General features: G+C 39.7%; 1 protein-coding gene across 1 annotated transcript; it reads left to right on the top strand.

Moving 5' to 3' along the window:
- Positions 1 to 3,078, top strand: LOC309716827 (zinc finger MYM-type protein 1-like; the record flags this gene model as incomplete). Its single annotated transcript, XM_082550885.1, has 3 exons — positions 1 to 1,804; positions 2,229 to 2,343; positions 2,551 to 3,078. The coding sequence occupies exons 1-3, from the start codon at positions 276 to 278 to the stop codon at positions 3,076 to 3,078; spliced, it is 2,172 nt and encodes a 723-aa protein (XP_082407011.1). The 5' UTR covers positions 1 to 275.
- Between the last annotated feature and the right edge of the window lie 14,682 nt (positions 3,079 to 17,760).

Genomic DNA, 17,760 nt, shown 5'->3' with positions numbered 1-17,760 from the left:
CATTTTCACCAGCTGACTCATTAAAGTTCAACCAACAAACGGTGTTTTTCTTCTTCTGGGGCGCTCGTCAAAGCGCCCTTGATATGCAGCGAAATAGCCTATCATTAAATGGTTGCCAGGGGAAAATAATAAATATTTGACCTATCAGCGTCGCTGAATTAAATGGTTTGGGGGCGCTTAAAATTGCGCCCCTGCAGAAAACGCGCGAAGATTTGCTGTTCTAGAATTTTACCTCAGTCAGTAGCCTAAGTGAGCTATAAGGTCAGAGAGAGACGATGGCAGCGGTATTGTTAACGGTTGAGGCACAGCCTCCCCCAAATTCGGTTAGATCGCTTCTAACCTACCCTTTTGCCAGAAGGACAATGGCAGAAAAACTGCAAGTTAAAGAGTTGGGACCTGACAAGCCCGAAATTCAACTAACCCAGGCAACGAAGGAGAAGTCAAAAGCATACAACAGGACTTTTTGTCGGAGTTGGTTCCAGCGCAAGTCGTGGCTGACAGGCTGTGGAACAGCTAATGCACTTTTTTGTTTCCCGTGCATACTGTTCAAAAGTGACAAGTGTGATTTGACGTGGACACAATCTGGACAAACCGACTTAAAGCACCTCTCCGAACGAATCAAGAAACATGAAAGCTCACGAGTTCATATGGACAACAGTGTAAAGCTAGCTGTGCTAGGGAAAACTAGCATAGCGGCGCAGCTAGATGATGGACATCGGATTGCTTTAAGAAGGCACAACGAAGAGGTAGATAAAAACCGTCATATTTTATCTAAAATCATCGATTGTATTAAGTTTTGTGGTGCTTTTGAGCTAGCAATGCGGGGACATGATGAAAGTGATTCCTCAGACAATCCAGGGATTTTTAGAGGTTTAGTCGACTTGATGGCATCAATTGATCACGACTTGAGGCAACACCTTGAAAATGCTACTGTATTTAAAGGCACCTCGAAAACAGTCCAGAACGAGATCCTGGATTGCATGTTGGCAGTTCTGAGAGAAAGGATCGTGGAAGAAGTAAAGGCAGCGAAGTTTTTAGCCATTCAAGCTGATGAAACCACTGACATTTCTACACACTGTCAGTTAGTCATGGTGCTAAGATACATTGACCAACGAAACCGTATTCAAGAGCGTTTTTTTGAATTCATCAAGCTACCCAATGCTTGTGCAGATGCAATAGCCAGTGCCTTATCGGAGAGGCTGCGCTTCATCCTCCCCCAGGGACAAGAGAGAAAGTTGATCGCCCAGGCCTACGATGGGGCCGCTGTAATGAGGGGTACCACTGGAGGAGTGCAGCGTAAGATACAGGACATTTATGCTAACGCTCACTACGTACATTGTTATGCCCATCAGTTAAACCTGGTAATGCAACAAGCAACCTCCCACATCCCTCAAATCAGTCACTTTTTTTCCGACATAGCAGGATTCGCTTCTTTTTTTACTAAATCGAGCAAGAGGACTGCAGTGCTTGACGAGGTGGTGGCGCACCGACTTCCAAGTGCATCGGCAACCCGTTGGAACTTCAACAGTCGTGCTGTGAATACAGTGTATGAACATAAAGACGATCTGGTGAGGTGTTTTCAGACCATCCGTAACAGTGAAGGATTTGATGCCCCTACAAAGAGAGATGCCGGTGGTTTCGTGAGAATGCTGGAAGACGAAGCTTTCTGTTTTTTCCTGGCCTTGTTTCACAAGATAATGCCACATGTAGACATGCTGTATAACCACCTACAGAAGAGAAACATCGATTCTGTCACCATCGCAGGGATCACCCAGACATTCATCAGCCGCATGCAGGCTATCAGGTAGGCATAAAAGCATAAATATGTAACCTAGAATAAATGTTAATTATCTATGCATAGATTCTATCAAATTCTCTGCATATATTCTGTGTTCTGTGACTTAAATGTTTAATGGAATTCAGATAATTTTGATTTATATCAGCCTTTGAAGTAATTTTATGAAAAATATTTGATTAAGTATATTTGATGAAGTATATTCCCAGTAATGATTTGATGTAGCCTATACCATAGGCTATTTCCTGAAATTATGGCCAGGGCCTTTATTTACTTGCACTGGTTTTCCCCCAGCCATTAAACCAGGTCCGGTTATTAATTAAATCCGGTAATTCCCGGTAATTAGAACACAACCTTTGTTTGGTTTGTGTTTGGTTAATATATCCCTATTCAGTTTTCAGAAGCCATTAATGAAACTTATGTATTGGATCAGGGAGGCACTTCCTAATCTGGTTGTGGATGAGGAGTACAGGGGACCTGTTCAAGACCCACCCACAAAGAGACGGAGAACATTGGGGGAAGACAGGCAACACCATTTGGCACTGGAGGTAAGCACTAGCTGCTTGGTCTGATTTAAATCGGATCATCAGATAAAATCTAATGACGATGCTGTCAGATGTCATTTGATATAGTGGTCATGACTGTTTTGTTTTGTTATGGACAGATTTTTTTTTTCAGAATAATGATTAACATGAGACATGTGCCAAAGTCTTACCACTGAATCTAACTCTTACCAATTATATATTATTGGATAGGTGTGCGACACCATTATGAGCCATGCCAAGGAGAGGTTTTCTTTCACCAAGCACCTTGTCAGCGCCACTCTGTTGCAAGGAGACTTGTTCCAACAACACAGCAAAAATTTTCCAGATGCAGCACTACAAACCACAGTGGAAGCCTATCCCTCATTGGACAAAGCCAGACTTAAAACAGAACTGTCCCTGATCTACGACAACGAGGAGTTTCAGAGTTGTAGTGGTGCGCTGGCACTCTATCAGGTTCTGATGGAAAACAACCTTCAAGACACATTCACCGAAACTGTAAGTCTTCTTAACATCCTCATCACCACACCAATGACAACATCAGAATCGGAGAGGTGTTTCTCTACTTTAAAGAGGATAAAAACTTTCCTGAGAAACAATATGGCTCAGGATCGGCTCAACGCTCTGGCTATGCTGTCCATAGAGAAAAAACTCACACAAGAACTTCCTGATTTCAACACCAGGGTCATCGAGAAATTTGCCACTCAGAAAGACAGACGAGCAAAGTTCTTGTACAAATAAGAACCCTTAACCATATTTACTCTCTTTCTCCATCCCTCTCTCTTTCTCTCTTTAGCCCACCCCCCCAATCAGTTTACAGTTGTTGTTTTCAATAGTTATTTTTCATTCATTCAAAAAAAAAAAAAAAATCTGTTCATGTTCATTTTTACAAATCTATACAAATGGCCAGAATATGGTTGTTCATTTTTACAAATCTATACAAATGGCCAGAATATGGTTGTTCATTTTAAATTTAAATTAAAATTGTGTTGTTTGATGTACTCATTAAATGGGTCATTTTAGTCGATATCATAAAAATTGCCCCCCCTGAGATTTTTTTCAGGAGCCGCCACTGACGCACACCCCACTTTGCAGTTATTTATTTGTAAAAAATGTTTGAAATCATGTCTGATTTTCGTTCCACTTCTCACGTGTGCACCACTTTGTGTTGGTCTTTGTAGAATTCCAATAGAATTGATTCATGTTTGTGGCTGTAATGAGACAAAATGTGGGAAAGTTCAAGGGGGCCGAACACTTTTGCAAGCCACTGTAAAAGTACCTTACAAGTCATACTAGGAAACAAATACCTCAGATATTTACTAATTTAAACACATAAATTGGATCAGATTAAAACATACCATATCAGCTGTCTTTCTTCCTGGCTGAAGAATTGTAAAATATTATAACTTCTACAGCTAAATAACTATCTACTATATTGCCAAAAATTATTTAACAACATTAAATTACAATGGCGATTGGTGGAGGAGTCTTTCAAACCTTTTAGGAAAAGAAACAATAAAACACTAAGAAAACATCTCAGTACACTTAAAACAGTATTACTGGACGTTTGAGCACAAAGTATCACAACTAGAAATAATTACTCTGCTGAAAAATGTTCCCCATGAGTGTTAAACAGATGAATATTACTGATGTATATATTTAAGGTTGGGCTCACTTTATATTCCTGTTTCCTATAAATATGCTCAGTAAATATGCTGTCCTGTGAGGACCACATACCTCTGAAAATATTAATAAAACTGTTTGTCTGTGAGCTCAGAAACACATGGCCTACAACTTGATGTAAAAAAGTACATTAAAATCTAAAAATCAGCTTGATTAAGGGGCCTGAGCAGTCTGTCAGTGGGAACAGAGGGATTCAAATATTAATTTAAAATGAAGGTGGAGTGTTTTCTGAACAGCTGTTTAAAGAATTATAGTTAGTCAGACATTTTGCTAATCTGAAAGTTACTGAGCAAGCACCTCGAGTAACTCCTTCACACAGCAGCTTCTCGATATCACACATGTTGGCCAAGGTGGGTGGCAAGACAAGACTCATCTGTCACTGAAGCTCCTCTACTTGTTACTGGTGGCTGTGTTTCCATATGAAACAGAGATCATAACGGATCTCAGAGTAGTGAAAGCAGAGCCAGTGGCAGCACATTGATGTCCCATCAGTTTATCGTGAATGTATCCAACAAATTCACGAGCAAACCACCAGAACAAAAGCTTATACCAAGCTCAAGTCATTGTTAATGGCAGATGAATGTGCTCTTAAAATGTGGACAAGTACAGTTTCCCATGACCACAAAACAAGAGGAGTTTTCATGCCAAAAAGCGAGTGTGGCCACCAAAGGTTAATGCCACCTTTCCAGAAATAAAAGAAAATCTGGATGTTTACCTTCCAATCTTTAGATGAGCCAATTCCAACAAGGAATGGCTCAAAAAGAAACCCTCACTGCTGACTTTCCAGCTTTAAAGCACCATCTGTCTTTCTCCCAGTGTTATGATCAAACCATCAAGTACATGTATATGACTAATTTGCCAATCCATATTATCCCAAACAATGGGTTTTCATTTTTACAATATATGTAAAATAGCATTAAGAAAGATTCATCACGTGCCTAATCACTCTGTGTTTTAAAAATCTTAAAAGATCTTTCGTAATCCCAGATATGTTCGATAATATAATGTAATGTAATGTTACAATAAAACATAATGCTTCAGATGACAGCGTGTGGTAGGCTGCTGTGTGTTTTATCTGGAGCGGCATACCTCCTGACCAGCAGGCTAATGTCTCACAACAGTGACAAGCAGCCAATTTACACGTTGCATCTCCACCATGAGTGACAGCAAATCAATATGCACTTGGAGCGATCACGACATCCAGCACTGTGTTGGTTAGTGTGAATGTGTTGTGTGTGTGATACACAGTTTGTAGCTGTGTGTCTGGGGCTTCATCGAGGGGAAATTATGCAGTTCAGCATTTTCAGCTGTGTCTCAGGTTGCTTTGGTTTTGTATGTGTGTGGGAGAGAAAAACACATCTGTGGGTATATTAAAAGGAGGCCCACTGTGAAGCTATACATTTTTCTGTGTGTGAATGTTTGTGTGTGTGTGTTTCTAGGTCTTTGACAAGCGTATTAACACCAGCGTAATTCCCAACACCACTCAGTGTGAACTAACACCATTAACCCTGGATACTGGGCCTCACAGTTACTGGAGGAAGAGGCGGTGCCAAAATATGAAAGGCATTGTTGCTCCCCGGTGGGAGTTGCCCCTCTGGAGTTTCCTGCCCACAGTCACAGGGTATCAGGAAGGTTGTTTCCACTGCCCTCAAACTAAAGGGATAAACTGCATCAGTGTTATTATTTGGTTTTCAGATTGGCTTTAAATTATGCACCGCCACTTTCAGTCTTGTTTTCAAGGATTTCAATTTCATTTCATTCAATTAGTTTTTGAAATGACTCAGGAAATGGGCTGCCCTTAATCCTCTGTTGCACTGTTATTTCCAAACACTCCTACACAGCAAAAACCTGTTAGAAAAACATTTCATCAGACAGCTTTGTCAGATGTCTAAACAACATTGAACACTTTTGAACCAAACTGAACTCAGTTCTAGCCATGACTGTACTATTTAGTCATCTGTTAGGCCTTTAACTGACATGACTCAGTGGGGTAAAGATGATTGCATGGTACGCTGCTGTAAAGAAACATATTTGGCCCTGGTCATACCAGATTTACCCCATTTCTGGTGCTTGTAGGTCTTTTGAGTAATTGGCATTTTATTTCCATATAGAATAGAATAGAATGCCTTTATTTTCACTATACAGTTGTACAATGAGATACAGAGCATCTCCTACTCAGTGTAAACATGCTGGGTGTGGGGGTGCAGTTCTGCAGCGCTATATATATGTGGACATTATTAACATAGGGAAAAAGATATATATATATATATATATATATATATATATATATATATATATATATATATAAATAAATAAAATGTACAAATATACAGGCCGGTTTAAAAAAAAAAAGTAATATGTAATAAATAGTGTTGTGTATATACAGTTGAGTTATTGCACATAGAATTGGTATTGCACAGTGGTGGTCCATAGAGGAAGTGGGAAGAAAAAAATTGAGGGGGCTGTGTGAGTTCAGGGTGGTCATGGCTTTGGGGAAGAAACTGTGGGGAGGGAATACGGTACAATTATATAAAAAAAATTTGGATTTGGAAATGATCAGGATTTGGAATAAAATGGGTTTTAAGCAATAATATGAAGTTTCTCCTTTATTGTAAGTGACACCCGGATGATGACATTTTGTCATTTATTTTGCACCTTTTAAGTAACCAGTTAAGTGTAAATGTTTGACAAATTTCATTAGGACACAAAATGATCATAATGCACTTTAGTTATGCATGAAACTGTAACTTCAGGTTACTTCAGGAGGCTTGCAACTGACACTAACTTGAGTGACATTCTAACAGACTCAAATTCCTCATCACAGTAATTACTGTAATCACTCACAGCCCCACCTAGTTTATACAGAGGAGCAAATGTTGTGTTTTCGCAGTGGTGGTTGTGTCATGATCGCTACATACAGGAAAAAGTGACAAGATGTTCATTTTGCTTCAATCTGCAGACACTGTTATGTGAATTCATCAGAAAGTAAATATAAAAGGTGACATGAATGAATGTCACTTGAGAAAATGGTAATAAAAAGGAATACTAATATTATGTCTGGCAGTGGGAGGAAACTTATTTTGAATCTCATCTCTCTCTCTGGAGTACCTTTGGACAGGATATTACTTTCTGCTGCTTAGAAGTCTACATTTCCTTTCTTGGGCTGATCTAAAGATTGGAAATGCAGAAAACCAGAAGCTTCTTATCTCCAGGCGATGGAATTAGATATTCCTTCATCCATGATGGACAGAGAAGTGTCTTTCACACAGAGTTTGGCAGTTTAATTTCCCTCGCAGCGCACACTGAACCCTGACACAGAGTCCAATGAGAGCTAAAAGCATACTCAGTATCTTCAGAGGAAACGTTACCCTGCTGTGTTCGCTACTTAAAGTGTCCAGAGGTCTTTCTGTATCAGCCGGTACACGCTGTCCACCAAAGCTGGGTCAGAAAGGTTTATAAGGCTCAGAGATGAGAATGGAATCAGGTTTTCACCATGCAAATGCAGAAATCATTTTGTAACCTGGGAATCACTTCACACTGGAAAGTGAATACTTGTTTTTTTTGTATTGATGTTTCATCATATTTTAACCAGACAGATTCCTCTCTGAGGATCTTATTGACGTGCATTTAATCTGACAAGACAACTGATTTCTGACATAGCTTCTGTACCTTGAAGAAAAACACAGTTAATTATACAATGCAGAATGCTGAATAGCTATGGCTCTGGTCAAGTTTTTTTTTTACATTGCACCACACAGTGCTCAAGCAGTTTTAATAAGGGCAAGACATTTTTTGGCATTTAGGTCGGGTATCCAGTCTGCCCATCCTGGAGTGACAGCCCTAGAAGCTGTGCCTGATTCATCTGCCTGACTGTGACTGTGCATGTAAAGAGACAAGCAACCTGTAGTATAAGAGTGCCGTATGAATCTGTATATCAGTGGGTGATAATGGCTTAAAGCATCATGAGCTTTGAGTTGTCAATAAAACTAGAATCATATTATATAAATGTAGCCCAATCCTCATTCCTCTTGTGGAGGAGAGAAATATTTTGTCCGGTTTGTTTTGTGCTACTTTTTTCAAACTATTACAAAGGCCATAGATAGATAGATAAACCGTTGCGAGCTAACAAAAGCAGAGCTAACAAAATGATGGTAAGTGTGTGAATCCAGTGAGAGGTCTCCAGAGCACAGAAGAGAGAGAAATCAAAATGAAGACTCGGGTAAGTAACAAAATAGATCACTAGAAGGCTAAAGCACAACCTCAACTGTTTGTTACTGCAGTACCTATAACAATGTGGCAGTGAGTATGTGAAGTCCTTTTATTGCACAATTGAGTGATAAGTGGAATGGACTAACATTTATATTGTGCTTTTCTAGGTTTACTGACAACTCCAAGTACTTTAATGAAACGAAGAGAAGAAGTAGGCGGGTCAGTTAGGAGCACGTTGAAGCGAGAGGTTGTTAAAGCTTGTGCCCTCTAGAGGACCTCTGAAGGCTACCACGCTCTCTCTCTCTCTCTCTCTCACACACACACACACACACACACACACACACACACACACACACACACACACACACACACACACACAGTCACCACCATCACTAAGCAGCATATCAAAGGAGGAAGTAATTTGTTATAGCATTCGTTACACTGCTTCTGTGTTTCTCTGTAAAATGACTTAAAACACATTGTCTCATAACTATTTTACCATTTAACAGGCCTGACACACCAATACGACTCTCTATCCTAATGAGGACACACATGTAAGCTTTCTCTTAGTATTTAGGTATGAACACAAAACCGACAGCAGTGTTGGTCAAGTTACTTGAAAAAAGTAATCAGTAACTAATTACTGATTACTGATTACTGATTACTTCCCCAAAAAATTAATCCCGTTACTTTACTGATTACTTATTTTCAAAAGTAATTAATTACATAGTTACTTAGTTACTTTTAAAAAACACCATTTACAACCTGAATAGGTGATAAAGCGATAGATCTTTCAGCCCAATTCTACTTTTTCTGCATAATCCATCATACAAAATGTAATCAAATGGAAACATCTCTTTTTAAAACTTGTTTTATTAGTTTTAATCTCTTAACTTTATGCATCAAGCAAAAATTTAATTATATGCAACATTCTCTGACTGGAAGATATTAGTTTAACATTTAAACTTATTTTCTGCACATTCCAGCACATAAAAATATTTTTTTGTGTTTACACTCAGTCTTTCAAATAGACGCAAGTAGAACTACTGGGAACCAGTTCTCTACAAGAACCGGTTCTCAATTCCAATCCCTATCTACAACCATTTTATGATCATAACAGCAGACAATCACTGGTGTGTAAAACATTACTCATAAATTATTTATTAAAAAGAATAAGCCTCACCTTCTCCTTCTGTCAAATCAGGTGTATTTGTGAACCATCCTGTTGTTTTGCTTCATGAGGGGAGTGGAACAGTGCGTCTGTGCACGATAAGATGCAGAAAACATGATGAGCATGAACGACAGGATCAAGTATCAGGTAAACTTGTGTTAGCAAATAACAGTAATATTAAGTTTGTATGCTACCTCGCAGTGTATGATTCTATGACCTGAGCTGGCCAGTCTTGATAAGTCTTAGAATTAAATATAAAATACAATTTTCATTCTATAGTAATTGTGTGATTTTGTTTAAAGAGGACATGAAACACATATAGATGGTGGCGCAGATGGATTGGATCATGCGTTGTACAATTACAATTAAGGGCTATTCTGTTCCATTCTATTCTATATAAAGGATAATTTACATCATGGAGCCCTGCTCTCAAAAACTGACACAGATTTAACACTGTGTGTGAAGCTGAATGTAAGAAAGTTTAAATTTTGGGAACGTGTAGTGCTATTGTATGCCTGTATGTATGTATGTATGTATGTATGTATGTATGTATGTATGTATGATGATTTAATTTGTTTGACTAATCACTCTGCGCAGGCAAAAAGCTTATTGAATGTTTAATCTGTTGAGTTACTGTCACGGTTCTGGGTCGGTTCGACCCAGCATTTTGAGTTTCTGATGTTTTGGCTTATTTTTGCACTATGTGCTGCCCTTTGATACTCTTGTGCTTTGATTGTTATATTCTAGGTTTCTGTTTATTCGTGTTTAAGGATTTGTTGCCTCATGTATAGTTTGGGTTCTATGCGTTATTTTCTGTCTGCCTCTCAGTGTTGAGTCAGTGTGTGATGGTTTCTGGTTTCCTGTTTTACTTTGAAAGTTCATGTCTCATGTCAGTGTGTTCAGTTTTACCGCTCCCCTGTCTCGTTAGCCTGATTTCTCCCAGCTGTGTCTCCCTCCTGTTGCCCATTCCCTGATTACTCACCTGTGTATATAAGCTGTGACAGGGTGGCCTTTTGTTGTGGGCAGTCTGAGGGACACCTGTGCACTACTCATGATGTCAGATCAGCATCCTGATGTGGCACACCTGTGAGGTGGGATGGATTATCTCAATATAGCAGATGTGCCCACTACCACACATTTGGACTGATTTGTGACCACTGTTTGGGAGGGATGGTTATATTGTGTATCTGGAATGAATTTTAGGTCTCTACGTCCATCCCATGGGGAATGGGAGCAGTAACAAAGGTGTTGCGTTTATATTTTTGTTGAGTGTAGGTAGTATGTCAACACTGATGCTGTAATGGTTTATTGATCACGCCACAATGTAAAGGAGAGCTGCACAGCAATCTGCCAGTAATGATCTGAACTAGCGTGTGTTGAATGTTGACATTTTTTCCATTTTGCAGATAACAAACCATTTGGATTTCTTAACATTTGTGCACAAAGAGCATATTGCCCTGATAATGGTGCTGGAAAGGTCAAATTGACACTGTAGTTCATGTTGATTTGCTCAAAGACTCTATGAGACTCTGTGCTTGTTTAGTACTGAAATCGTGTTAGTCACAAAAGTGCTGGATGGATAGGTGAGGTGAACTGGCTGTGCTGAACTATCCATGTGTGTTATAGTCGTTGTTATTTCCCAGGAAACAGAACAACATTCAGCTCTGCTTCAAATCCCCCACAGAGCAAGCGATGTGAAAAAGTGTTTGGAGCTGTGATTAGCTGTTTGGTTATGTTGCACAAACCCAAAGCTCAGTGCAGCAGCATTGTCATTAGGCTAAGCTGCTCAATAGCCAGCTAGCTATTTGACAAAGAGCTTTCTGTCAGTTTGCTTCATGGGTTTGCTCACATGCACCTGTTTGGAACTATTTATATGAATGCTGGGGTGTTTGTGCTTTGAACTCTGCACAAAGCCATTTGCACTGCTGGTGTTCAGTCCTCTTTCAAGTGAATTAGTGTATGCTTTATCAAAAAGATTTGAGTAGGTTACACCTAAGCATTGCCCAAAGCAAAAAGTTTAGCAAAAAACAATGAAAACAATTCTTCTTTGCAACTCTGACAAAGAACAGGCCTAAAGTGGTTTTTGTGAAAGTGAATGAACAAAGAAGTGTATTTAAACAAATAAACTAATGAGTATCTGTGTTTGCACCTGTCAGGGCTCTGTGGAGACAGAGAGGAGGATCCAAGCGCAGGACTCAGATACTGAACTGTAACTCAAACCTCAGCTTTATTGCTGGCATAAAACAAAAGATGAAACTGAGTAATGGTACCAAACATGAAAAACTGACACAAAACCACACAGGCATGATCTGATGGTACGACACGACACCGAGCATGGGAAAACACAGGGCTTATATACACAGGGTAGTAACGGAGGAATCGGCAACAGGAGGGAGACACAGCTGGGAGAGATCAGGGCTAACGAGACATGGGGAACAAAGCTGCACACACTAAAATAAGACAAAGACTTTCACAATAAAACAGGAAACATGAATCACAACTCAGAGACACGGACTCAACACAGAGACAGAAAATGACACATGGAACTGAACTATACATGAAACCACAATTCCTAAAACATGGATAACAGAAACATGAAACTCTAATAATAATCATCACAACCACAACAAGACAACAAGAAAACAATCCATGATGCAAAATTAAACCAAAACATAATAAACTCAAAATACTGGGTCCAACGGACACAGAACCGTGACAGCACCCTTGTTAAAAAGGGCTCGAGATTGGATTAAACCACAAGGGCACAAATAAAACATCCTGACAAGGATGCAGCAGTACGTTATCAAAGAGCTGTACCTCGGACGGTACTATGAATGACTTTATCTGAGAGTGTATTTGGGTAATATGTACCTAGCAAGACTGCAGTTATGTATGATTTAGAGTAAACAAAGCCGATTGTAGGTGTGATTGCACAGTGAGATGCTAAACTGCACACACACTCCTTCCTGTATGTGCATTTGTGTCTTCTGCTCTCACTCAGTCTGAAACTGCAGCACTGCCTCTGAAGTTTTATTGAGGCAAGCTAATCCATGAGCTGCAGGCCTCAGCTGCCACCGTCAGTCCGCCAGCCTGAAAATAATTACATTTTAACTGGCTGTGCAAACAACAGCCACCACATTAGCCTGTTAATTCAGGCCAATCACTTCTATTAAAGAAAAAAACAGAACAGGAAGAAATACCGCCTTCATTTTGTCCCCCCACAGACTGATAAATGCACAGTAGTCTTCCATGCCCTGGGTGACCATTTATAACTTTAGATTATTTATTTATTTATTTCCCCAAATCTGCATAATCATTTTAGCTATAGGTCATATGTGAACAAGATGGCAAGCTCAGAACAGCATGCATTATTCATGATCAGCGGGATACAGTGGGTGCCAGAGGTTTACAAGATTTGTGAGGGAGATTTACCAAATTCATCCTTTTCTTTATCACACAAAAGCTTCTTGGACTAGGAGAACCTGGGGCACCAGATAGAGCACAAAGTGTGTAATGAAGAAAATGGTAAGAAGATGAGGTGTTCAGATAAATAAATCGCTGTGTCCTATCCACTCTGTATCTTTGCACAGTGCTGTATGAGCAAGAACTTTTGACTTTAAGGAAAAATCTGAATTCATAAAGTGTGGCTCTATATGAGCAGTTATTGATAAATAATTATTAACACAGTCACTGGAGACCAGGCAGTTTGGGGTAGTTGAGTTATTTAGTATGAACTCCTTTTATAGAGTTTTCCATGTTTGGGGGAAAAAAATGGAAATTCCTTTAATATAAAAATATACAATAATTAAGTTGGTTACATCTTTGAGCTTCTCAAAATCTGTGACTAAAACCCTGAAAGTGGACATTGTACTGTCTACTGGTATCTTTAGCAAGTTAAAAATACTGTGACTCGTTGTCAAATTGGACTTTTGCAATAAACAGGCTATCACAACCATCGCAACTGACCGGTAGGACTTAAATTTGGATTTTATATATCAAATACATACGAGGTTATGCATGCTCTTAATAATGCCGTATTCCTGAGTCATCCAGATATGAAATCAAAGGATGAAGTAAGTGTGTGTGTGTGTGTGTGTGGCTTGATAGCGTGATAGTAGAGCCTTAGATCTGAGATAAATGACTTCATTAAAGTGCAAATCGGAGAGAGCTGGAATGAGCCACGTCTCCCCCTCTGTGCCACAGCGGATTATGAACTCCATAAATCAATACATTTCTGTAAAAGGATAATGTTCCCTTGCCTTTTACATCCAACCCCCAGCAGTGGGGCTGACGTACCTAAGGACTTTCAAATTCTGTTGTGATTTTGGGTTTGAGAGGACAGTGAGACATGTAAGACATGAGAGCACGTTTTGGGAACTTGTGCTAGCAGTGAACATGTCTGAATAAGTTTACTTATGAGAGTGGTTGAAATTGAGGATTTTGTCTCATGAAGAGGCTTACACTACATGACAGGGAGATTCCTTTAGCCTTCTGCTGTTCCCAGACATCAATGTGGAAGTGCACTGGTGAAAAAACTGTTGTTTGAGGAGCCAGAAAACTGTAATTCATTCTTCAGCATTTGCTAATCTGAACACTTGTGCATGTGACAATTATTCTGGCCAAATGGGTTGAGGACAGCGAGACAGTGGTGAGGCATGTGACTGAGTGACTGACAGAATAGATGTGTGCAAATGAGAATAAGACCAAGTGGAAAGATGAAGGCAACGAGTGAGGATAGATAGGTTCATAATCTAGGGACAACCAGCAGTGCACATGAGTGGTGAAGTAGATAGTTCAAGCAGGGTGGAGCGGGTGGAGAAGAGTGTCGGGGTGATTTGTGACAAAAGGATAGCAGCAAGAGTGAAAGGGACGGTTTGTAAAACAGTGAGGCCTGCTATGATGCATGGTTTGGAGACTGTGGCACTGACAAAGACAGGCAGAGCTTGTTGGGATTTATGTTTATCTGTGAGGCTAATATCTCATGCATTACATATTTCTGATTTGTCTTTTACTGCACACACTGGAGAAGTTTTGACTGTTACTCTGATACTGTTAGACATTACAGAGAGAGGCCCCTTCTCTAGGGGATTTGAGGGTTGCCTCACTAGCGGAGGCATCAGAAGGTATAAAGTTGTAAGCCTGACTCTGCTAGAGGAAACATGGCTGTAAATTTCTGGGGTTAGAGAAGCTCTCTATCACTTTATGCACATCTGACCGGAGGGCAAGAGGCGGTTGTCATGGTGATAGGTGAAGTGGCGTCTCCACATAAGGATATGTCCAGAGAGCGGCTGAAGAAGAAACGTGAGCCAAATTGCTGGATTTCAGCCAAATAAGGAGAACTGTGGCTTTCCTCCAACTTTTAAACAATCACCTTAGTGTCCTGTTTAGCACACATAATAAAAAGCATTTACCGTCTGGGTGTGGTGCTCTTTCTTCGTGTAAGTCTCATGAGTGAAGCAGAGAGACACAGCAGCTGTTTTTGAACTTGAACCTTCAACTGCTTAATAAATTTAAGAAAATGTACTCTGAACTTTGTCTTTTCTCTCTAAAACATGAACCCAACAAGCTGAAGGTGCTAAGAAGGACATTGGGAGTGAAAAGAATTGATAGAATTAGAAATGGGAATATCTGATGAACAGAGGTTTGGAGACAAAATCAGAACAAGAAGAAAAGAGAAGGTCGTGCTGCAAGAAGCCATTATAGATGGTGAAGTGTGGCCATTAAACTGGATACGTTATGTTTCTTTTTTTATCATCAGACATTAGCTTTTTGTGCTAATGCTTTAATGTGGATTATCCCGTGTGGGACCTGGAAGCGGCAGCTCGGGTGCGCGTGAGTTTAATGACAAGAGAAAATACAAACAGCAAACGGTGCGGGTGGACATGAAACAGGAAAACCTAAACTGGGCAAAACTAACAAAACAAACCAGAAACGAAGATGCAGGGAGGTCCGGGGAATTACACAGGGAGACCGACACAGAATGACGGAGGGGACCCACGCAGACGAACCAGCAACGAGGACGAGGTAACACACACTATAAATACACACTCCAGGAATCAGGGGATGGGAAACATGAGGGGAACATACCTGGAAGACATCACAGCTGACGAAGCAGGGGGAACGTAACCAGAACACACTGACATAAGACAGAGACCTTCACAATAAAACGGGAAACACATACGCAATGACACAACACACAAACTTCACACAGGCTGGAGAACACAGAACATAGGAACATGAAACGTGAACAAGGAACGTACAAGAACCCAAAAATAACCACAGAATAATAATAACATAAACACGGAGTCGCAGACTCCGGATCATGACAAGTATAACACATATATATGTATAGTATATAATATGCCACCTATCCTTTAACTGGTCATCTTACCACATGGCTTTGGCTGTGAGGACAGACACTTCTGCTTGGTAGGTAGATAAGATAAGATAAGATAAGATGTATGTGTATTGGACACTGATATTATTGCACATTAATTATTATTATTGCACCTTGTTTTAAATATAAATACTATTATTGTTATTGTTGTTACCTCCCCTAAAAAAGTCCAGGGAGGAAGCCAGTCAGGTCAACTGTTTGCTAAGGGCTATTGCCCTGTTGTAAAAGCTGTCCTTGAGTCTGTTTGTCCGTACAGTCCATCAGAAGAAAGTTGAAAAGGAGAAGCAAAGGAGCTAAAACAGGTCATTCTCCAATAAATGGAATATGAAATGAAAAAGGAAAAAAAGACACAAGGAAATTATGTCCCACTTTTGTTAAGAAGAAGACTACCAGCAGGACAGCACTGAATCACACTTCACTTTACTCACATACAAGGCTGACAGATGTCAAATGACCAGGTAAAGACAGTAAAATTAATTCCTAAACAAATACAAATAAATTGTTGAGCTGTTTTTATGTTTAAGTTTAACAGTAAAATATATGTTAGCTGGAAGTAATACGCTGGTCCATTTTCATTCTTACATTACATTACAGTCTGAAACAGTATTTGGACAGGCTGTGGCATTCAGACAATAATATTCCCCATTCTCACCCACAACCGACACAAAAGCAACACTGAACTATTAATAAGGCAAAAAACAAAGCAAAAAAACCCTGAACCATATGCAAGTTTCAGCAGAAATAGTTGTTCAACACAGCAGGCTGCATTGTTTTCACACTTAAGCGGTCCAGTTTTAGTGAGCCCTAACAAAAGCTGATCTGCTTTATATGATCTTCATGATTTCAATGTTCCAATTAAGTCCAGAGGTTTTTGGACAGTGACATGTTTTGAATTTTGCCTCTGCACACAAACTGTGTAACAGTTTTGAAATTACAGCCAGTTTTATTCAGTTTTATTTTAGTCCCTCATTTTCAGAGACTCAGAAGTCAACATAATTTTATATGTAAGGACTGTTTTGAATACGTTGATGAAAATCCTGTGCAGTCATTTTTAAATCTGTGTATCTGTTTATTATGTAAAGTCGTATTTTATCACATTGTGATTAGATGCAAACTGTATTTCGTTACCCTGTATTTATGCGTAATAATCCTAGTCCTTTTGTCTTTAACACCTCCCTCTTTCTTGGCTGAATGCCTAGGCTTTAGGTAATTTTGTTCATCTCATTGACTATCCCACTTTTCCTTTCTAACATTTTTCATTTAGTACTTTCCTGTGCCTCCTCATCAGACATACTAAGACTTTCCTTTGTCTGGAGGATACACCAGACTTCTTGTTGGCAGTTTTTTTTGCCACTTCAGCTGTCATTTGCCAACACCACCCTACCACCCAGAGCCCATCTCAACTCCTCCCTGAACTCAGCAGAACCTTGTTTCTTTAACTTCCACCAGTTAATCCTTGCCTCATCATTTACTCGTTTCCTCTTCTTGATGTCTATAGACATCCAACAGACTAATATCTGATGCTGCGTAGCGACATTCTCACCTGACACCACTTTGTAGTTTTCTATTTCTTTTCTTCCTGCAGCCTTATATATCACACTGTTCCTCCCTCTTTTTGAAATATGTGTTCTCCACAGCCATCTCCACCCTTTTCCCAAAATCTATTACCATCTGTCCTTTCTTTTCTTAACAGAGTACCTAGCCAGCATGTCCCTTTTCTCTCTATTCCTTTAATCTACATGCCCGTTTAAGTCTGCCCAGTCTATTTGTCTCAATCACCACACTTTCCCCCTGTGGACCGTCTCCACCGCTTTCATGCAACTTGCTCCAGAGTTCTTCTTGCTCTTCTGATAACCAAACTGTTGGACATACGCACTGACAGCATTCAACATCACACCTTCAAACTTATGATCCTGTCTGACATTCTCTTCTTCTCCACAATACGATTTACGTAGTCTTTCTT

This window comes from Aulonocara stuartgranti (assembly GCF_965226115.1).
Source record: "Aulonocara stuartgranti genome assembly, chromosome: 11".
NCBI lineage: Eukaryota > Metazoa > Chordata > Actinopteri > Cichliformes > Cichlidae > Aulonocara > Aulonocara stuartgranti.
This window is presented reverse-complemented; position numbering and strand designations above follow the sequence as displayed.